This window comes from Pholcus phalangioides, unplaced genomic scaffold (genome assembly GCF_987345545.1).
Source record: "Pholcus phalangioides strain wild (caught in Gottingen) unplaced genomic scaffold, Ppha-v1.0 ptg000001l_1, whole genome shotgun sequence".
NCBI classification, from domain to species: Eukaryota; Metazoa; Arthropoda; class Arachnida; order Araneae; family Pholcidae; genus Pholcus; species Pholcus phalangioides.
The window spans coordinates 16,658,399-16,682,500 of record NW_028301594.1 but is presented as its reverse complement, the minus strand read 5'-3'; the positions used below and the strand labels follow the sequence as shown (position 1 = coordinate 16,682,500).

The window sequence follows — 24,102 nt, the reverse complement described above, 5'->3', positions numbered from 1 at the left end:
ATAACAAGCATTACACAGAAACAAACTTCACGTCAAGTTTCTATACACGTATACACACACATTCCCGTGTGTACCAATTAGTTAGAGGTTCCGCAGAGGAATATGGACAAGGTACATGTGTGGTGTAGTAGTAGTAGGGTGTGTTTCGGTATTCATGATACCAGTCAAAGGAGCTACTACTAAACCATGCATGCACTTTGTTAACATTTCTCTGAGGAACTTCCAATGAATTGGTGAATGGCACAGAGACTGCTGGTTCACCTAATAAAGCTTTGCACATTCCTACAATTCATCAACTGTCTAGCACTTTTTCAATGCAAGATACTCAAAATACAGAAAACAATATGCATTCAAAGTGAAGTTCTTAGCTTAGGTGATTATCCCATAAAAAGTCATGTTGTGAGCACTGTGTACTACCACATACATTGAAACTATGTGTTTAATTGGCTACAATGTAAGTCTACTTAGTGAGTGAAAAAATCAGAGTTCACCTGAGTTCTGCAAAAGCTGCTTTCAAGGTTATAATGGGAATGTTGTAAATGGATACAATGTGAAACATCTCATGGAAAAACTCCATCATTTCCAGTCTGTCTTCTTCCTGTACATAATAATTAAGCAATAAATAAATTATACCTATACTTAAAAACCATCATTAAGTTAATGGAATAATCAACTAATTACTCTGAGCCTCACTTTCAAGTGCCCTAAATGGTTTTGAATAATAATGAGATAATAAATTTAATAAGAATAAGAATTAACGTTAGTAATTAATAAGAATTTGAATAAGGTAATAACGTATTGGCCTATCCCAGCAAGAAGTAATTCAGGGACAACATAAGTATAATAATAATATAAGTAAACAATAAAATCAGATATGAGTAGGTTCATATACAAAACAGCTTTTAAAAAATTCATAAACTCACATGGAAATAAACATTTAAATGGCAATAAAAGTCAATGGCCAGATTGATCACTAAACTTAGAAACTGAAAAATATGTATCATAAAATAAAATGGTGAAAAACTCATTTTATTTAGGACAAACATTCATGATATTAAAAGTTTAATAACCTTAAAAAACTGAAATATACATGCACTTAAAAAGAAATATTTCAATGAATCAAAAACTGAAATATATTTTTTCAAAAAAGCAAAAATCAAAAAAATTCTTGTTAAAGAGTTGTTTTCATTCTTGTATCTAAGCATAGAGATCTTTAAAGTTCAATCACTGTGCAAAAATACATCCTTTTAAAGTGAAGGATGAATCTAGAAGCGTGAAATAGTAGAAGAAATTTGAATTAATACTCAATAATGAGAACAAAACTTATGGAGCACATTACCTGGAAGAAAGCAGTCAATACGCCAGCAATATAAATTGATAAAGTGGCTTTCATCAACGATGAATCACTTGAAACAATTCCAGAGGCTATCAACATTTGAAAGAAAAAAAATAACTTCTCTAAAAAAATAAGGAAATAAAATCCGAGATGAATGCAAACTAATAAAAACAAAAGTTAAAGTGAGTTTCAGAACAGATTCCAAAGAAATATGTTTTGAAACTCAACTTTTTTAATTCACAGTTTCTGTACAAAAATCTACATTGTTTTGAATATATACTTATGCGTGAAAAGAATTATAATATAGATTGAAACAAAAAACAATGCTCAGCCCAAAATCATGTTTGTCACTCAATGCAATAAAAATAAGCTTAAAAACATTTTAGCATCACATGAAAATTAACAAATAAAAATCAAAGAAACAATGAAAAAATATTAAAACAAAAAAAAATCTACTTGAATTTTCATACCTTTCTCTTCTTCTGAGACACGGAATAAAGCCATAAATGGAGGTTTCACTGTGTCTTGAACAAAACGTCGACCAAACAAATGACAAAAAGTATTTATAACTTCTGAGAAAAAATGAATGATAGCTTGACAATATGGATTAATATCTTTGAAAACCTGCATCAACCATGATAAGCTAGGATTAAAACAAGAAAGTAAGGAATTTCAAGGTGATGCACAAGATCATACAGATTTGCAAAAATAAATTAATATCAAATTTTAGCCTGACATTTGAAAAGTTTCTGAATATATATACCGAATCTCCCCCTGGCATTAGCCAGCAAACAGCGAGGGAGACTAGCATCTCAAGAATATGCATATCTTCTGGAATGCTAAAAACTTGAGTCACACATTCTGGAAAATCTAAACTCTGAGAATCTACTGATTTATTAAACCTTGTCCATCTAATGCATTTTAGAGTCCTATGTTTTATAAACCTAAAGAGTTCCAATTTTGCATTTAGTTTTACTACCGTAAATCTTAATTTGATAAAAACACTGGATACTTAGCATGTTCTAGTAGATTGAATGGAAAAATAAGTAGACTGGGAAGCGTTTTGTGTTCCTTGATCATGTATGCGAAATTGGAAGAAGTAGAGCACAAAATTAAAGAATTGCATTGCAAAACATGATACATTGTATTACAAGATTGCCATTATATTTCTTCAATTTCTGAACATGCAGAATACAGTATCTGCATTTCGAATTAGGATGAATATAATTAGATTAGAACAGTGGATACTGTAAATGCTCAATTTGTATTATGTTTATGAGAAATTCCTAGGCAAAACACATTTGTTATACAGTGAAAACTATTATTTCATTTTGATTCACATATCTATTCAGTATTTAATATAAATTGATATCAGTCTTTTGAATGTACTGGTATCCTGATTGAACCTCGTATTTCCGGCATGACAGGAATAGACCAAACTACAACAGTCCAAAATCTGGTGTCTCTAGAATTTTACAGAATGCTGGATAATGCAAGGGGGGAATACAGTATATGTATATTTTTATAAAAGCAAAGTTCTGTCATCAAATAATTTGACATTTGACCTACATCAGAAATTATTTTTCTTCTTCTAAAATGCCAGTGCCTAGTGATTGATCAGATGAATAATTTTGCATATCTATCTCGTGACAAATTGAATAATTGGAATGAGCAATGAGAGCCAAAATTCTGAATCATGTGATGCCATGATGATCTCATCATAGATGACCTCTCCAGAGGTTTACACACATATATACATAATTTGACATGCATTCATAAATACAAAATATTAGAAATTAATATTTAAAAAATTATTAGAAACATCTTAATTTTGAAGAAATGAAACACTCACAAACTATTGATCACCCAATCATATTTATCCCATGGTTTAAACCACTCAGCACTGATATATTTATCAAAAGCTTTTATCAAACTTGAAAGCTGATTGCTATCACCAAGAACAACAGCCAGATCTTGAAGGACACTTGTGCAGACTGGTAAGCGATCCACTGAAACATTCCCAAAAAAATTGATATTTCACTGAAATACAATACTTTATCAATTAATTAAAAATCATATGGACAGCTAAAGATAACAATTATTTTTTAATAATCAAGACAGTAGTTTTAATTACAAAAAAAATACCCATTAACATTAGGTAATGAATGTTGATTTTTCTGTACAAATTATGCGCGTATCCATGAAAAAATGCATCAAAAAGTTATGAACCCCTTGAACTGAAATGCAATGAATTTCTTGAGCAAACTGACTTGAGCTGCACTCGCCAGGAATTATTGACCGTTGAAACTTTTTATGAGAAGCCATAGTGAGTCTATTGCTTTGGTACGTTTGTTTGCATGCTTCTATTAGCAGTTTGAATGTAATTTGCATAAAAGATGCCAAGTAGCACTGCATCCTCCGGAGCATTTTGAGAAGTATCATACACTTGAAGTTTATTAGTATTTTAAAATAAACCCGAATATAGGTGAGGATAAATATATACATTTGCATTGTATATATTTATCCATTAATTTGTTGCAAATACATTAGCATTATGTTGAAACACATACTTTTTCTTTAAAAGACTAGAACCGTAATATACTTTTGTTAAACAATATTGAAGAATATTTTGACACTAATTATGTTCTATTATGTATATATAATGAACATTCATGTAAATGTATGAAGCAAATATTGTTTTTACTAATTACAAATTATAAAACTGTGTCTCTATATCAATCCCTCCTTTTGAAACGAAGAAAATTAAATTATCTGTCTGAGCAGTACTGCCTGAAAATAAATTGCAGTTCAAGGGGTTAATTATCAGCCAAGTTTTTTTAAAGCTTAAGACAGCTTTAAAAAAAGCAATGTATTTCCTTCTCATATATTTAGTATGTTATTCATAGCTTTAGGTTATTTGATATTTTACTCTTGTTTTTGAAGAAACACATGGTGTGAACATGCTCTTTTTCTTTTCTTTCAATACTTTTTGGAAAAAGTATATAGTTATTAAAATTGACAAAATGATATCACAATATAGAGTATAACAGAATATATTCTGAGATGCCAGAATGTAATACTTTCTCCGAAATATATTTTCAGTCCTTAAGCTCAAGTACAGGGTATGGTTCTCAAAAATTGTGCATTGAGGTTCCCAGTGAAGTTGCCAAATTTAAGGAAGTCCTGTTGATCTGAGAAATAACCAAAGTTTACACAATGTATACAATTATTTTCATGGGGGGTTGTTGAGGTACATGATCAATTGATCACAAAGCAAAATAGCCAATGATATCAAAGGTTAAGAACTACTGGTATAGAGGCAAGACAGATTCAAAACATACTCAAACTTTTTAGAATTATTTCTCATGGATCCAAAGCTTAAGAACATGAATCTGAAATTATCTAATGAAAGCTTGATAGTTCTCATTCAATGGCTAAGATTCTCTATGGAAACATGGTTGTAGCGAATTTAAGTATCAACATTTTTCTTACACCAGAGATTAGAATTATTGGGATGTATCAGATGAAATTGATACAAACAGAATCAAAACAATTACCAATGGCCTTGACTGAGTTAATCGTGGAAAAATTGTCAGCAAAATTAACAGTGTTAGACAAGGCCAGCAATAACAGTTTTGTTCTGTTTGTTCAGTCAAGGGAAAAGTAGCCCAGGTCGATAAGATACCCACCTAAACTATAAAATGTTTAGCGATGTCATGAGTTCGATACCTGATTTGTCCTTGTCAGAATCTTTCCTGACACGAGGGTGCAACAGAAACTGTGGTACCATGACCACAGAAAAAGATTACTACCACCCCCAAAGCAGAATGTGCCAAAATCTGTGACGTACGTCGCAGAACAATTAGTGCTACTGAAGCATTTGGGAGAATTTTAAGTGTGAAAAAAAAAAAAAAAACCACACTATTACATGTATGGGGATTTTTACCACAGAACATTTTCAGTCAGCTGAGGGTTCGTTGCAGAACAGTGATAAACATTCTGCTTCGGGGGCTACCACAGGGAGTCCCAGACAAAGGAGTTACCACACCAACCTTCCTGTGAGTATAAAAGGCAAAAATGGGAAACGTTGCCATTCAGAATCAGAAATAAACTGCAGATCCCAGTCCTAGCTCTCATGTGCAGAAAATGACAGTGGAGTGACAAAAATGATTAAGTTTTGACCAGTTTCATCTAGTATCTCTTGATGATGACAACTGTTAAAGTTAGAGAGGTATCAAAAGTCAATACTCAAACTTACAACAGTCCCTTAGTACAAGGGAAATTTATTCATTCAACAAAAGCATCAAGCGATACATTTTAAGGAAAAAACTTACCATCAAAATCTCTCGGGGAATTACACACCTTTTCAAGATTATCTGCAAATGGACCAGACTGAAGTACAGACAGGAATAAAAAGTGTACTAGTGTATACAAGGCACGGATAAAGAGTACTGACTGTTGCTCATCTTGTGGAGATAAAATTAGTCCACAGGCAAGTTTCTGATTGAGTTTCTAAAAATAATATATTATTTTTGATCAACAGTGATAAAACAAAACCAATTCTACCATAAACAATTATCAAATTGTTTTAAAACTTATTTTCCTTTTCTTTATGCCTAAAATATACTGAAAACTATCAAATAATTTTTCAACAGAAATAAATAAATTCTCTACAGAAAAGTTGTGGTTCAAAACTTTCCTAATTTACAAATTTCTACAGAAAAAAGTAATGGTTTACATACGCTTGTTGTAATTTATTAAAATAAATCCTACAATATTAAAAATATGACATGAATATAAATCATAACATACACTGAATAGCTAAAACAATATACTTAGATTACTTCATTTATCGACTAAGCATGAAAATTTACATAAAAAACTACTGCTGAATACCTGTAGCTGCTCTTCCAAAACCTTCATTATAAAAGGAAAAAGTCTAGACTCTAATTTATCTATTTCTAATGCCCAAGCAGCTATGGACGGCAGGAGGATGTTGAGACCTGCTTCAATAACACTTGTACAGGGGTCCTCAAGTGAACTTTGTAACAGTTCCACTGCCTGTGAATAAAACCAACAGGTGATAATATGTACTGAGTATATTCATCCATTAGAAAACATCAGAACAGCGATATAAAAAAGAATACAATAACATTAATACAAGTGTTACCAATGAACAACTCAAATTTATCCAAGGTATTTGTCTCTATGCTAGAGAAATATATATTTCTATATGCTAAAGAAATTTAGCATATGAGAATGTCCCTCCCACCCCCACCATTTCTTAAGAGAAAAAAATGTTTCACCTTTAATTAGTTATAACGCAGTCAGTTTCAGATATAAAAGATTATTATTATTTTTTCACATGTCAGTACACAAATCTATATACATAAAACTGATTGTATGTTCTCTATACAAATCTACAATTTTTGACTGATCATCGCAAAATTTTGCATACATACCAAACAGGACCTGACTTGAACGATAGGCTACTTTAAAAGTTTGTCAGAGCCAGGCAAAAATCTATTAGGCAACAATGGTTTCTGAGCCTCAACAATGACTTTTACAATGTTTACTTTGGTTATCATGGTTCCCTAATGTGTTTCAGAGTAGCGTGTTCTAGCATGTTCCCTGTGTTTCAGACATGTGTATGCCTTTACAATGGTTTGCCACTTCTTTAATCCTGAAAGTAATTGATGAAAACCCAGGCAGCGCCAGGTATTATAGCTAGTATGTATATATATATTTTTAATATTAAGTTATAGGACCCAGGGAAAATATGAAAAAAAATTAAATTTCCTGTTACTTTTTCAGAAATATATTTTTTTTGTTACTAAGGTGTGATAAATTTTAACTTTTTTTTGTAATTGGAAGTTATCTCTAAGACTAAGGAATGAAGTTTTCTCTAAGGTTCAGGAATTAGCTATTAGTGAGCAATAACAGTTGACAACAAAGACTACATTTGACAACAAAGACACATTTATGTTATATAGCTGAATCACCATGCAGAGATGATTTTTATAGAGCATGTTTCTAATTTGATTGAAAAAAAAGTCAACAAACAAATAGTTAAATTTGTGGGAAGCTTTCAAACAGAAATTGTAATGTGACTTAAGATATTTGTTTTAATTAACACTTGAAAAGTTATTTTTAAGGTTGTTTTCTTATTTTTCATAGATTATTTGTGTTCAGTTAAGTATAAGTATCAATATTATATTACTTTTGTGAATTTGTCTGTGTCATCGATGTATACAAATAACAGAGCCAAATTCCTAACTACAGTTTCCCTCACTGATTCTTCTTTATCTTCCTGCAACATTTGCTGAAGCATGGAGAGCAGCAGGGAACTCCGAATTCCACTCTGAAATTGAATAAAAATTAATACTAATGGCATTAAATTTTAGTATTTAAAAGAAAGATGCGAACTGATGTAAAAAAAAAAATTAAATGACTTAAAAAATCTAAATGCATTTTTGAAATCTGTTTTGGTGTTTAAAAAATTTTAACTTCTTTATCAAAACCATTGTCAAAAACATGAAACTGATATTGCTTCACATTAGAATAGATGACAAGTACCTATCACAATGTGCATGGGTAAAATAGGATTCCTGCAAATATTTTTCCTCTACTCACAATACATTTTTTCCTGCATATTTTATTTGACTCAAAATTTTAACCAGATTGATATTCAGAATAATATGTAATTTAAATAAACTCAAGAAATCCTCTTATTCTATAGTATTCTTTCTCCCCAAGTTTTTTTGCATCTTAGATATGAGGATTAAGAAAAAATATGCATATTATTAGCTCATTTCATAAGAAAAAAATATATAGGGTGATTCAAAACTCAACGTACAAACTTTTAGGGGAGGTTGGAAACAAAAACAAAACAGAATCATATTGGAATGTATGACTGGAAACCCCAACCCCTGATCATCTGGAGGATAAACGAAGATGCAGAAATGACAAGCCAATAATGGGTGGAAAAATTCTTTATTTAGCAATACTTTACATGAGGACAGTACATGTCAAGTTTCACAACAAGTGCTCAAAGTTCTAACTATCCAAGTGGCAAGAATCTCCATCGCAGCAGCAAACGTTTTCGAAATGCCAGGTACTTTTGAAAGGGTTAGACAATCAATGCATTGCCATTGCGAAGCGTGCATAACTGTGGATGGTAAAAACTTTGAGCACTTGTTGTGAAACTTTACTGTCCTTGGGTAAAGTATCGCTAAATAAAGAATTTTTCCACCCATTATTGGCTTGTCATTTCTGCATCTTCGTTTATCCTCCAGATGATCAGGGGTTGGGGTTTCCAGTCATACATTCCAATATGATTCTGTTTTGTTTTTGTTTCCAACCTCCCCTAAAAGTTTGTACGTTGAGTTATGAATCACCCTGTATATGTATTCATATATTAGAAAATAAATTCACATAAAATTAGGAAGGAACATTATTAATTAGGATTGATCATGAAACTTACAGGTACATAAGGAGCAAGAACACCACATGACTCAGATACCAACAACCGCCTTTCTATATATTTATGCGTGATCTACAGAAATGCAAAGCAAATAATTAATTGAATGAAATACAGTCAGATAAAATAAATCACAAACAGAAATTTTCCAACACAAAATTTCCCATATTGCACACATTATTTTCAGAATAAAATTAATAGGTGGTTTATGAATAAAATCAGGAATACAGTAGAGCATCAATTATCAAAACACTGGTTAACTGAAAGAATTCCAGTCCGGAAATTTGAATTTGCACGCCATGTCAAAGTTCTTTCTAGCGGCAGCTAGCGCTTTTAGAAAAGCAAAAGAAAATTTTGGTCTTCTTTTCCTAAACTGTGGGCTACTTTAATGGCGATTTTGAATTAGTTATCTATGTTATTTGTAAAGGCCCGTTTACACGAGGCAAGCGCTTTAGTGGGCAACTTAATTTTAACTTATCGATTCTTCTTGAAACTGTCCACACGATGAATGGCAAGTAGGCGCTCATTGGATAATTTTTACGGAGGTGAGCGCAGTTAGCGCATGCACGCTTCAGTCTACTCAAATCCACAGAGAGAGACAGACCCAACGCGCGGGAGTATAATAGTAATAATTTTTTATTTATCTGGCATTCAGAGAGGTGCTTTTTTTAAAGCTCATAGCTTTCGTAACGATGGATGAAGATGATCAGGTAGAACTTAAGAATACTGTGATCAGAGCTATTCAATAAAAAAGGGGAAACTTTTTTCTCACTTGCGCGAGAGCAACACACTGAGCAAGAAGTAGGTCACGCAAGGGAAACAGTTCGCTTGTCCCCTTTTTTCGCCTCTGCCACCCACGTAAGGGGGGCAAGATGACGCCACAGGGGAAAAAAGAATACACAACATGTTATAAACTTATGTCAGTCATCGAGAAGAAATATAAGATTTCTCTATTTCTCGTCTAAGTTGTAAATATCGATTATATGATATTTTAATCGAAGTTGAAGAGGAGATAAATTATGAATTTAGGAAGCCGAAAATACGGGAGAAGATTCTTGGCATTCGTAGGAAATTCTAAGGGTTAAAAATTAAATAATAAAAATTCATTAAACAAAAATTATTTACAAATTTTCGAAATCATTGTTATTTTTTAATTTAATCTATAGAGATGACATCTTTATGTTAAATATTTGATCTTGTATTTTTACAACAGATGGCAGCAAATTCGTTCTGGACGAGAGAAATATTCGAAACCCCCCTCCAGTTTTTAATATATAAATCCTCCCCACCCGATACATATTTTTGAATCTTCAATTTTTTTCCACTCCTTACATCACGTAGACAGAATATTCCATAGCTTTTTCCAACACATTGAATAATTTTTAGCTTGTTTGTTAAGGTAATTTTCATTTCTATAGTTCAACAAACATTCATGGCGAAGATATTTTTCAACAAACTTGAAGGTTGTGTCCTCTGGCCACCTCACCATCCAATATTTCTGCGGAATTCTAGCGAAACTTCAGGAGACGACGGAGTATGAACAGGTTCACGCTTGAGATCAAAATGAACCCCTCCGTGAGAGAGCAAAATGACCCCTGCAGCGCGGCAGGTCAGGCCCACTGGCGCATGCGCATACGTCTACTTAACCGGAAAAAATAGAACCGTTCTTATCTCACTTACCACTAAATCACTTGCGCACTTGCCAACTAAAGCCGTGTAAACGGCCCTTATCGTCTGCATACATTGTATCGTACTTGGCAACTAAAAATTAAGTTACCAACTAAAGCGCTTGCCTCGTGTAAACAGGCCTTAAGACATGTGATACAAAATATATACAGTTTTGTGTTTAATATCAGTTTCTTCGTTTCATGAACTAGATTGCCTCTCATTCATATATTTATATTATATATATATATATTTGTATACACTTTTACATCTTTATTATAAAAAAAGCAAATACCTAACTTACTTGCTCCCAACACTGAGGAAGAAGCTCTGCTTCAACTCTTGAGCTGCCTAAATGCTGCGCTATTGCAACTAAACCAGTCAAGATCATATGCCTGAGTAAAAACAAAATTACGCACAAACATGTCTATCAAATAATTTCTTTACAAAAAGGCAAAACACACGAATTATTAAAAAAGAAAATTATTAACCGACTCATGGTCCTAGGATTTTGAGAAAATCGACTTGAAAAAGGTTCAAGTGATTGTAGCAAAACTACTTCAAAAAATTCTGACCATGTTTTCTTTCCCCAAACAGCTGGATATCGAATTTAGTCTTGTGTGGTTAACATTTTTGTTCTGCCAACTCTTGAATGCCTCTTTGTAAGAGAGAGAAAAAAAGGTGCGTACCTTCCTTATCAGGATTCAAACTATAGAACTTGCCCTTTCTTTCAGACTTTTTTTCCATTCCTCCGTTCACGTATTTTTCATTTTTTCAAGTAAATTCTACATTAAATGGAACTGAGTACACAAGCAATGATTCGAACAATGGTCAAATTATTTTATTTACAAATTTTAATAATTTGTAACCGTAATTAACCCTATGAATTGGCCAGCATGCCATAAAACTTAAGGGACACAAGCTTTTTGAATGTTGTGGTCTGGTCCGCTTTTGGCATGCCGGCGAGGTTAAAAAGGATCACAGATTGCATTCAGCCGAATTTTTTGAATAAAGATTTCTTTTTCTTTTTTTTATAAATCACTCATTTTCAAAAATCAGTTTTCTTCAAATTTTAATTTGTCTCGTTCTTCCGCCAAAATTAATTCAGTCTATGTATTACCTTGTGTTTATAAAACTTTGAACAGAAAGCATTTTACTTACATATGAAGAGCACAAAGAACATTTGCGCCAAGTATTCAAACATTTTTCCGAATTCGGAGTTTGCCTCAACGCTGCCAAATGTGTTCTGGGCAACCATCAGTTTGATTTTTAGGTCATATGATCGCTGCAACTGGCATTGCACTTCTTCCAGAGAAAGTGTCAGTCATCGCAGAATACCCAAAGTCAGACACAATCAAAGAGCTCTGAAGATTTTTGGCCCTCCTCAATTTTTATCGTTGCTTCATACCAAAAGCAGCAGAGACGCAGGCACTCCTGCATAAATTTCTCACCACACAAGCGATCTTTCAGAGCTGTGTATGGCGTCACAGCACAAGGACTAGCAAGCATGTCGCCAATCATGGCCAATTCTTTTGCTTCCAATGCCACCACAACACGATGGAATTTTGTGATCTCTGCCATCACTTCAGCGAGAGTGAATTGTGACTCGAGTTGCAGGAACCACACAGATGGATTTGAACACTAGAACTGTGGGGGGGGGGGGGGGGTTTGACAACTACTCGATTGGCATTACTCAGTTCCTGATCCATAGTGAGATTTGCGAAGAAAGAATATACCAAAAAATATATTGGTAGCGCAGTATAAAAAATATTTGAGACTAACGTCTAAATCACGTCCGGGTCACCAATTATAAGTAGTGGATGGCAGGAGTGACGACACTTTTTATAAAAATATATTTTATTTAAAATATATATGGCAGGACTACATAATGAAATAATATATAAAACTTTCCTCTCTCAAAAACAAGCACAGCCATTCATCAGCGTGTTCCAAAACCAACTAACTACATATCCTTGACGATCTTGATCCTGTGGTTGGATTTGACCGATTCTCCGCATATAATTTCTAAATTTTGTAACTCTCTGCCATCTGATAAGAATTAAACATTATCATGTATATAGATATATTCACCTTGTTCATTTTACTCTAATGCACTTTCGGCTCCCTGTCTCATTTATTTCATTATTGAACTGTTTTTTTAAATTGCACTACCACCACTGTTTGCCACAAAATTTTTAATAATTTATTATTCTTTTCCTTTCATAACTCTCTCATACACACACTTCCGGACACAAGTGTGAGGGATTGATAGATGAGTTGTACTTTTTTTTTTCGTCCGAATGCTAAATCTCTAGCCATGGCTCACCTTTCACTGCATTTTCACCCCTGGCCCCTTAGCATATTCAAAGGATACTGTGTGGTCATGTGGGCATCGTTTTGGGATCTCATTGTGAAGATTGAGGTTTGTACCCCGCTGGTGGCACAGTGGTTATCTGCTGAAGTTTTGTTTTCTGCGGGTTCTCAAATTTGAGGCACGAATGTGAGCCAGTCTTCTATTTGGAAAAAAGTATTGGAAAAGGGCAGGCAAACATTTCCTTTCTCTCCCTCTCTCGACACGATCCTTACATTATGAGAATTCAACCACCTGCCATTTTCAATTAAAAATATGGAAGACAAAACATGGAACCCTTATACCTCTGACAACATAAATACATTAAAGGTTGTTTAAGTATCACGTAAGCAGAATTTTGGCCATTTTTTTTTTACCCTTTCCCTCGTCAACAAAATTTAGTAATCTGGGCCAGTCTCACCGAGGTTTCAGCCCCCCCCCCCCCCACACTCTTATATTATAAGAGTATGTGGGGGAGGGGAGAAACATAATCCCCAAGCAATAAATTGGAATTAAATTTGAAATACTTTTGTAAAAACATTTTAATTATTGAGGGAATAAAGCCTTCAAATGTTTTTGTGAATAAAAGTAATAAGTGATAAAAAGGTAAATATGAATAAATAAAAAAATAAAATTCAAAAATTTTGCCTATACTGATAAACAATTAAAATCACTGAAAAACCAGGACATCACAATTCGGAGTGGGGCAGATTATTGTTTATCTCTATCAACATTCAGTGTTTTACAGTCATTGAGATGTAATACTCAGTAACTTTCATGCCAAAAGAAAAGTGAATGACAGTACATCTTGTACAATCGAGCAATACAAATTTCTATAATAAGATAAAAATGAGCCTTTTAGGTGGGGTATTTGTTATTGGCAGCCTTCTTTATACATTCTGAAAATTCTTGTTCATTGACAAAAGGGTTAAGGTGTCTTTGAACTGGCTATTCATGAGGTGTTCGTCAAATGTCTATATCTGCTAAGTTGATTGAAAAATGTCGCCCACGAAAAGGCAGAAGCCATTTTGTCATTTCCCGATGCCCAGCGCTGTTGCAAGTACAATGGTCATTTTGTGGAGAAAGGAGTGAGGCATATGCTAAGCCAGCTTAGTGATTCTTTAAGGGGGAAAGCAAGGCAGTGTATTTACGGCCAAGACCGTTTGGAAGTCATCTACTTCACACATAAATATACGTGCAGGACAACCGGTCGGTTAAACACATTATTTAAAAAACATGGAACTTATTTTACCTTTGGTCTTGGTCTGGTTTCTTGATCAAGTTGAACAAAATATTCAAAAGTTTATCTCGTTCTTTGGCAATTGGATGGAGAGCAATAGTGGATAATATCAGGGGCAAGAGTTCCTATATGCATAAGGCATCACCAAGTTAATCATAAGAAAAAAATTCTGAAGCAATGTATATACAATAGAAAAATAGAAATTAATATATTAAAAGAAGAACCATCTTAATTTCAAGGCTTCTTTTTTTGCTTCCAAAAGAAACACTGATGATCATTATCGAACACATTGTAAAACTAATACCACTGTAGAAGAAATAAGCATTTTGTTTTTCCACATGCATAACTTCATGCTGAAAACCTTCAGAGAGTTGCATGGATCAAGAGTCAAGAAATGTGATCAAAAAAAGGAAATATTGCTGAAAAAAAATTGAATTTTGTTTTTTATAAACTGAAACAAATAAAACTATATCTGTAAACTGGGATGAGTAAATTCAAACACATACAGATTCTACTCTATAGCACTAAATCATCATCCTAAAATTGCATTTTAAATAAAAGAGAAAGAACAGATAATTAAAAATTATATATTGTTACCTTGTAATGAAAACCTTATACATCAAAAATTCCTAACATTACACGAAGAGCAAAAAAGTATGAGATGTAAAAAGAGCATATAAAGTCAAATATACACACAAAAGACATTCATTTTTTTTTAATCCATAGAAGGCAGATTAATGCCAATTATTTTTTAACAGCTGTAACTGGTGAGAAATTATGTTCTTTATCTAAAACTGTCAAATCGTTTTAAAAAAATTGATTTACAAGGTTTTCATTATAAGTGACAATATATATTTCACTTTCAAAGAACATGACAAAAAAAAAAAAAAATTATCCTTCAGGTATGTGATATAATTAATTTTTTTTAGTTGTATAATTCCACCAGATGTATTCATAACCACTCTCTCAAAGTTTGAAACTCAGGAATGCAGTAAATTTTACAACTATACAGAAATATCAATTAATTTACTATTTCAGTGTTAAGAGTGTGAAATAAATGTATGTAACAAACCTCTCTCTTGGCTAGAAGTATATTCGGGACAATGTGTGGGATGCATCTGGCCAGCATTGTTATAACTGTTTCTTTAGAGTTCATTATTTCTGTAACTTCACTGACTAAACGATCATTCTGAGTAATTTTCTGAGACAAGCACAAACTTAATATCGTGTTTTGAAACTCGGTTGAGATTTTCCTGGGGGAAGGCAAAAAACATATGTTAAATTTATTATATTACTCTATACAAAACAAAGTAATTATTTTGGCATGGTTGATCTTTTTTTACATATCTAACATGCCCAAATGTAAAAACACAAAAATATCATGAGGAATATCATACCTGGAACTAGCAATATCACAGCATGGTTGAGTTGGAACAGGAGATGGCATGTCTTCACCTCCAGATGTGTTATCATCTTCTTTCCTACGAGACACTGATGAAGACTCGTCTTTCCTGTTTGATTCCACACTTTCATAAGAAGAGAAGGAGTTCACCATTACAAAGTCTTGATTTTCATGGCGTGTATCTGCAGAATCCTTCAAATCACTGATAGCATGATTCTCCTCCTCATTTAATATTGAATGAGTTGAAACTCTGTCTATGTTTTTCAACATGTTTAACTCTCTGCAATTAATGATTGAATGAAAAAAAAGAGGATAAAAGACTTATTGAAACTGCAGATATGGCAACCAATTTTTTTTAAATCTAAGATACATATAAAACTGAATACGACAAGGCAATAAAATTGAACAGTGAAATTTTCCTTATCTTTTTAAGAACTAAAAAAAAAAAATTATTTAATAAAATTATGAAAAAAAAACCTATAATAAATCAAAATTAATATAAGCTGTCCCAGTTGTGTTATTATAAATACAAATACAAATACAAATACAACGCCACAACAGGCAAAATGCCCAACGAGGTGGCTGATAAAAAGATGCCCATAAAAATATGGTTGTCATATGTTTCAAAAATACAGCAACCCAATTAAAAATGCAATTAACACAAATTACAAACAATATATACACATGATAAAATATTATACAATGCCCATAAAGAATACTTATGGTTGTCTTATTCTAAGAATGGATAGCTTCTCGATTTACCCCAACATGTTTATCGTATCGTAAATCATAGAGATGAATCCCAAAAAAAGAAGAAAAGGCCACAAAGTTCTAAATTGTTATTCGCCCACATATATTGTTGGTTTTTCTTTAGTGTGTTAATATAAAGTTAATGACTTTTACTTCTCCGATGATTGCATATTATTCTAACTATATATCTTACCTTCTTAAACTCCTGACTAGAGCTTCCAGTTCACATTTTGCATCAATGACTTTTGAAAAATCCTCTTTTTCCTGCAGAAGCTTTGTTATCTCAGCGTCTCTACTTGCAATGATAGGATCCTCAAAATACAAAAAGGAAAACTAAGTACATGCTGTATAAATAACTATTTTCATACATCGCAAATAATAACAGCTTAAAATTTTTAAGTAAAAAAAAAAGATAATGTAAAGCCACACAAACTTTTACATTCAAGGATGGAATAAAATAATAATTTTTCGATGGAATTGTGTTATTGTTCATCTCAAAATTTGTGTCGAGTAACATAAAATAAGTTCATTCACATAAATAAAGATACTTACAAAAGTGTCTTTGCAGTTACAAAATAACTGAAGTTTCCCATTTTCAGTCTCTGCATCAGAGGTCTGAACAGATTGGTTCATGGTCTCTTTTTTTTCTTGGACACGACAATAATTTCTATAAATATGAAGTATGTCTGGAGGTTTTGGAATATTCAAACCTACATCATCCCAGTCTTCAAAGTCCTGTATTGAAAATTAATAGTGAAAATCCTATATAACGATACTCCCCATAATGATAATCGCCTGTATCAGCGTTTCTCAACTTTTCTACATCAAAGGACCAATGAAATCTCTAGAGCAATTCTATGGACCACTAATTCACATGACTAGTGTGACCACAAGTCCAGTATTTTATGGGACATTCTTGTATTTTCACATATTTTTGGACTTTCTGACATTCTCCATACAATATTGCCCCGTTTTTTTCAACAAAGCTCATTAAATTTATAATCTTTACTAAAATCCTTGATGAAGAAAGTTTTCATAAGTTATAAATTATATTACGATAGTTATAACTACAATTTAAAAACTCTCATCTCATATATGTGTTATACTAACATTTTTTCCCATAACTACATTTAAATTCACTGTGATTTCCAAAAGCCCCTCATTTCTCACACATTGGCAATTTTTTCAGTAATTTTATGAACTGCTGATAATTTTGCTGATTTATGACGTTTTTGGCAAAATTTGTGATATCCCCATATTTTACTTTTTCTTTTAATATTCCAATTTTATGTATTTTTTCAATAGAATATGGTTACGCAGCCATGATGAACAACTTTTTTCCGTGAAATACATTTTTTTGCACTCGATTTGTAACAGTCTTTTATTTCCTTGCAATTCACCAATTTTTCAAATTATCTAAAACTGAATTTTTTGACTACTGTGCATTCTTTGTAGTACTACTGTAAATTGGCTATATCTTGGATTTTTCGTGATGAAATATGCTGCAATTACCCAAAGTATGAATTTTTCATTTGAATCCATAAGGATATTATTTATATAAACTATTGAATCATTTTTTATTCATTTAGCATTAAAATATTAAGTCTATCTGCAGATCATCCCTTGTTCATGGACCATAAGTTGAGAAATGCTGGCCTATATAACCATATTATTCTCTGATCCCAAAGCTTTCTAACACTATGAGTGTTAATATATATCTTTTACAATAACTCCTGTATAATGATAGATTTCTCTGGTCCCTTAAGTACTGATATATACTCATTTCACACTGTAAAGTGAATTGTAAATATTTTCATAGAACTAAGAATAAACATATGTTTTTCTCTTCAATCTATATAAATACAGTAGTATATTGCGGAGAGTGAATAAAAACACAAGACAACAAAAATTTAAGTAATTTTATAAAAAAATTGAAATATTTTATCCTACTCCTTACTATGTACTGGAGATTATTTAATGAATTTTCTATGTGATTAAATTATTGGTTCAAATTATAAAGCAGGAATTTATTTGACTCAAAAATATTATTTACACACACAAGTCAGAGTTATGTTTGTAAGAAGTAATTAAAATTTCTGTCACAATATGTACATCAAGCATGATGATCAGAGTCTACACAGTGTTACACAAATATGGGGTTATGCCATCTGAATACATATGCATTCATCAATGTGATTAATGTTCATGCATGACTTAAGTCAGAAAAACACTACACTGACGTGACGCGATTATCATGTCTCGTCAGAGACGTTGTGAATTCTGATTCATGGAAATTCTGTGACGTTGAAATTATATGACGTGAAATTCCCACGTCCCAGAATTTACACGAATCGGAATTTACACCGTGTCTGACACAACGTGACAACACATCATGTCAGTGTAGTGTGTTTTAGCCTTTACAAGTGGTTTCCTTTCATGAGAGAGAGAACCCCCGACAATACTTCAATGTTCATGTATCTTCAAAATATATAAGTAATTATTCCCAGCTATGGGTCTAAAAGCTATGCATCATTCATTTAGATAAATAATTAATGTAATTCTTACATTTGGAAATGATACTGAAAAGAAAAATGCTGAAATAAATGTACATACATGAGAAATTCTTATAGTTTTAGTTTCTAATGAGATAACTAAAGAAACAATAACAAATGAAAAAAAGTATTTTTTCCCATTATTACTGAAAGTCAGTTCTGATAATTATGTTACCTGATCATCATTTTCATCAGAGAATGTTATAGACGTTAATTTGTAGTTGGTCTGCAGAAGATATTCATTGACAAGAAAATTTAAGGCACGTTTTTCATGAGGTTTCATTGGCTCGGGTGTTTTGAGTTGTGCAGTTGTTGATGGAGTGTTTGGCTCAGACTCTGAAGTATAAAAAAATATACAAAATGAACTTGTATGAAATTCCAACGTACATAAACAATATTGTAAAACTAACTAACCACCAATGGTAACAACAAAATTTAAAAGCTTTTCAAATATTCGAAATACACAACTCATCAAAAAGCTGTTTTAGACATAAGAAGCACAACTTTAGAGCATTGATGGAGTGTCGATAATTTTTTAAGTGAATGGCACTCTGTTATCAATAATTATGTCACAACTCAATATCTTAAATAATAATAATGCAATAAGAATTTATCATTCAATCACCATCTAGAATATTTTATTAGTTTATGAAGTTATTTTTCATAGTAATGAGATGCAAGTTAAAATTATGACAGCCAGTGCATTATTATTAAACTAAATTCAAAATTCATTTTTATCCAGTTGAAAAAAAAATGTATTGACTAAATTGTTGAATATTAAATAGTTCAGAACCTCTAAAAGAAAATTTTACAACCATAGCTTGGGAAAGTGATGAAAATAATCATTGATAAATGCAAATACTCATTCTCAGCAGAAAAAATTTTATAAAAATTTACAGAATAATATGTCACAAATATTTTGTCATCTAATGAGCAACAAAAGCAAATTTTTTGCATTAAACATGAAAAAAAAGAAAAGAAATGATACCTGCGGCCACTGTCAAATTTGCTCTTAGAGCTTTGATAGTTTCTTTAGCTTTTCGGAGTTCGAATTCCAAGACTAAAAATTTTACAGACAAAAACAACAGTTAAAACAAGTTCAAAATTGAAATTCCTAACATGATTTGATTGAAAAGAAGTATTATCAAATTTGAAATTTAGATATTGTACTTGAATCTAAAAAAACATTATCCAAGTGCTATTATGTTTAAAGAAAGAATAACATGCCAGAGTCTGCAAAATTGAACATGATAATTTTTGAATGGCTGAAGATGATTTTTTTCAGCTGATGAACTATTTTTCCCTCATACACATTAATATTTTGCAAAATTCCACATCTCCAAAATACTGTATGTGCGTATATAGTGAAAATTCTGTATGACTGATACTTTCTGTAATAATTATGGCCTATATAATGAGATTCATAGGTATAAAACTTATTTTAAAATCATTTTATGACTGTCAGGGACAATTTGCAGACAAACTATGCTAATGAAAATAAGTTTTTTTAGAACTTGCCTATTTTGTAAATAAGAATATTCAGGATATATAAGAATATTCATTTTATAAATAAGATATTACTTTTGTAAATAAGAATATTCAGTTCTGAATATTCTTAGTTACAAAATAGGGCTTAACCAATCAAAAACATATTTAGGAGCTAGGCATGGTTTTCTGGTCAAGAAAAAGTCCTAAAAAGTCTTTTCAACTTTCCTAGAACTTAATAACTCGTTCCCATGTTGAAAGACATATAATTTAATAAAATTAGAAAATTTTGTCTCATCCTTAGATTTTAATTTAGCGATCACATATACACTGTATTACCAAAAGTCTGTAGCCTATCCTTTTTAAAGTCCAGACATTTTCTTGAATTTCTAGAAAAATGCTGGGCAAATTGTTCTGAAATTATGGTCACATTAGCCCTTATGCTAAAATTTAGTTATGAGTGCATTTAGGAGACCGACAAAAAATGTAATTAAAAAACGTTTTGGATCAACCCTGTATGATAAAAACTGCACATGATTTGTAACTTTCACAAAATATTACACTAGCTTTGTGCAATAAATGTGTGTACTTTCGTGAGAATAGCAGGTATATCCATGAAGATATAAATGTTTTCTATAAAAGTTCTAATTTTCATTGCATGCTTTTTTTTGTTTATAACATGTGGAATTTTGAACGAATTTTTATGAAATTTAAGGAGAAATTGACATTACACGTGAGAGACCTTGTGTTGGAATTCAGAATGTGACAATTTATTAGCCAATAAGATACGAGTATTTTTAGTAAATGATTTTTAATCTCACATGTGCAGGAAATATCTATTTTAGTTTCCATAATCTAGTTGCCAGATAGGCCTAAATAATGCAACTTATATAAAAATTCTTGAATGTCGTGAAAATTCAGAAAGATATACGTGATATCATGAGCTGTAATTTAAGTTATTGGCTGAAAGTTTCTGGAGGATAAGGAAGTTTTAAAAAATTAGTATTTTGATTATTTTCTGTCATTTAATTGTTTTGTTCAGTTCCTTTACTTTGACATCATACACGTGTATTATGTTCAAGCATTTCTCTTATATAGCATAAGACACATGTTTTCACTCATCCACATAAAGCTGGAGGCACTTTTTAAACAATAAATAACATAAAATAATCAAAATACCAATTTGTGGGAAATCCCTTTTATCATCCAGTTACTATCATCCAAGTCAGTAACTTAAAATACAGGATTGATCAAAACACAATATTTTTCTTATTTAATTTTTTGTCGGTTCCCTATATAAATGCACTCATATCTAAATTTTCACAGTAAATTGTGAGTACAAGCATAGTGCTAATGTGACTGAAATTTCAGAACGATTTGCCCAGTATTTTTCTAGAAATTCAAGAAAATGTATAAACTCCAAGATGGTCAGACTTTTGTCAATATAGTGTACAAGATTTTAAGGGCCAATACTTTTCTCATAGTCACCATGGTGACCAAGCACCTGGGATTTGTCAAGCCATGTATTAGTCTAAAAACCTACTGAAATAAAAAATCAATAGCAGAGACAAAACAATAGAAAAACAATAAGAAATACAACAGGATGGTTAAAAAATATTGAAAAATAAAAATTACCAGCAACTCTTTCATCCACTTGCCTGTCGCCATCATCAGAATATCGTGCAAAATCAAGTGAATCAAATGTTTGTATGCTTGATGTTCTGGCTGAAAATGAAAATTTTAAATATGATTATATACGTATAACAATGAAAACAAATGTATTTTAATCGAATTCAAAGCATGAAAACACTGATGGAAAAAAAAAGATTTTTTCCCAGGTGTCATGCTAAAATTAATAAATGAAAGGGGAAAAAGTACTGTAATACCTCGGCTTACAAATTTTTCGACTAACAAAGATTTTTTCCATGATTTTTGGGCTTCGGGTAACAAACCTTTTTGTTGATATGGGCGCATGCGCTAATGTAAAACAGTCTCATCATGAGCTAAATTTTAGCACCCCAATCATACTCAGAATTACTATCACTTGAACCCAATATAAACTCATGTTGAACTCTGAATCTTTCTACATTTGTGTACCTCTACTTCTTTCTGAAAGTTCTTTGAAGCATTTCAAGAAAATTAAAGATTCAGCTGATAGAAAATGTGTTTAAAAAAAGGGGAGCCTGTGTTCTTTCAGTCCAAGACTCTTAGCATCAAACTGAATGGTCTTGACATTTTCGGAGGTTATCATTTCCATCTGCGTGTATCAGACCCAATGAACTGACCAAAACACCATAGGTGGAGATACGGGAGCGTCAAAGGTGAAGTTGACTGATCTATTATATATAATACATTAGATCAGTATCAGTAGATCATATATACAGTCAAATCCTGTTATAGCAAACTGCAAGAGACAGGAGAAATCACTTCGTTACGAAATTTCATTATAAAGGAATTCCAAAGTTTTCCATTGTTCCCATGTAAACTTATTCGATGGAGTAGAAACAAGTATTTGTTAAAGCGAGATTTTCACTATAACGGTATTCGTTAAAACGGAATTCGACTGTATATGCATGAATTGACATCATCATCATCGCCCCCCCCCGACTTCCAAGTCTATCTCCGCCTATGCAAAACACAAATTGATGGGGAGACACAAACTCGACGGGAACATGCCAACACCAGCTTTAGCCTACTAAAGCCAACAAAAACTGACTGAAGACTAAAATGAACAGCTTCAAAATTGGATAAATGAGAATTTACAGGAAGATGAAATATAATGAAGATATTTTTTTTTACACAACCAACACCAACTTTAGTGGACTAAATTTTGGGAAACTAAATTTTAACCCTAATGCTAAACAGGGTAGCATCATTGGTTGCTGGAGCCCCAGGGCAGATTAACATCTCAGATTTTGATATTAATCTTTCTAAATCTAAGCAGGCTACCTAGGGGGCTTTGCCTAGAGACAGATTTATGATGTTACTGTGCCTGGGCTACAGAAATTCTGCCGCCCCCTCTCACTCTAGTCTAACTTTTTTTATCATCCATTCATCAAAATTTGCTGCACTGGACCATAATGCGCTTACCCCCTTACCCGCCCATTTTAATATGCCTGTCTTCAAGCACAGGCGGAGATAGACATGAAAGTCTGGGGCACGATGATTTCAATTCATATATATGCATGTACATTAGATCAGTATGTTCCATCTTTCAAGCTGGCCCCGTATCTCCGCCCGTCTCCAAAAGTCACTGTTTTGATCACTCATGTTTGCTTGCACACTTTCTTGCACTTTTTTTTGTCACTCCCTGACCTTGTCTGTCACTCTATACGAAGTACTTACACATTCTCTGGGTCACTCCCATGCTTACATTTGTGCCACCTTAATTCATGGACCCACCCAGCATGGCCCAGGGGCCTCAAGAGAAGAAGGGGTCTCACGACCCGCATGAAATTTTTGAAAGTAAGCATGCAAATTTGTGGGCAAGCATTTTTAACCAGGTAGGGCCTCAGAAAACTAAGTTGACCTGGGGGCACCATGATGCTCTTGAGATGACCCAGGCATACACAGTATCCAGATTCATTCAGTGACCTCGTCCCTCGCTTTCTAGGTTAAACTTATGATTACTCACTGACTTCATCCCTTGCTCTCTAGGTCACTTTTTTAGTTGCTCACTGACCCTCGTCAGTCACTCTATTGCCACTCCCATGCCTACACACACTCTCCAGGTCACTCTTTTGGTCGCTAGCCAATTTAGTTCTTCCCTCTTTGGGTCACTCATTGACCTGGTTCCTTGCCCTCTAGACTACACTTTTGATTACTCACTGACTTCATTCCTT

At 32.6% G+C, this 24,102-nt stretch overlaps 1 protein-coding gene across 3 annotated transcripts in view; it reads right to left on the bottom strand.

The window, feature by feature from the left end:
• Positions 1–24,102, bottom strand: part of LOC149089974 (RAB11-binding protein RELCH-like) — a 38,283-nt gene that overhangs the window by 13,480 nt on the left and 701 nt on the right. For all 3 annotated transcript variants that reach the window (XM_089231622.1, XM_089231631.1, XM_089231613.1), the window contains exons 2-18: positions 21,896–21,985; positions 19,764–19,835; positions 18,951–19,111; positions 16,776–16,958; positions 16,417–16,535; positions 15,469–15,753; positions 15,144–15,324; positions 14,084–14,196; positions 10,786–10,876; positions 8,820–8,891; positions 7,557–7,697; positions 6,233–6,397; positions 5,671–5,848; positions 3,189–3,345; positions 1,807–1,979; positions 1,340–1,425; positions 492–598 (exon numbers count right to left, since the gene is read on the bottom strand). In XM_089231622.1, the coding sequence (XP_089087748.1) occupies positions 492–598; positions 1,340–1,425; positions 1,807–1,979; positions 3,189–3,345; positions 5,671–5,848; positions 6,233–6,397; positions 7,557–7,697; positions 8,820–8,891; positions 10,786–10,876; positions 14,084–14,196; positions 15,144–15,324; positions 15,469–15,753; positions 16,417–16,535; positions 16,776–16,958; positions 18,951–19,111; positions 19,764–19,835; positions 21,896–21,985 (2,374 nt within the window). The remainder of the gene's footprint in view (positions 1–491; positions 599–1,339; positions 1,426–1,806; positions 1,980–3,188; positions 3,346–5,670; positions 5,849–6,232; positions 6,398–7,556; positions 7,698–8,819; positions 8,892–10,785; positions 10,877–14,083; positions 14,197–15,143; positions 15,325–15,468; positions 15,754–16,416; positions 16,536–16,775; positions 16,959–18,950; positions 19,112–19,763; positions 19,836–21,895; positions 21,986–24,102) is intronic.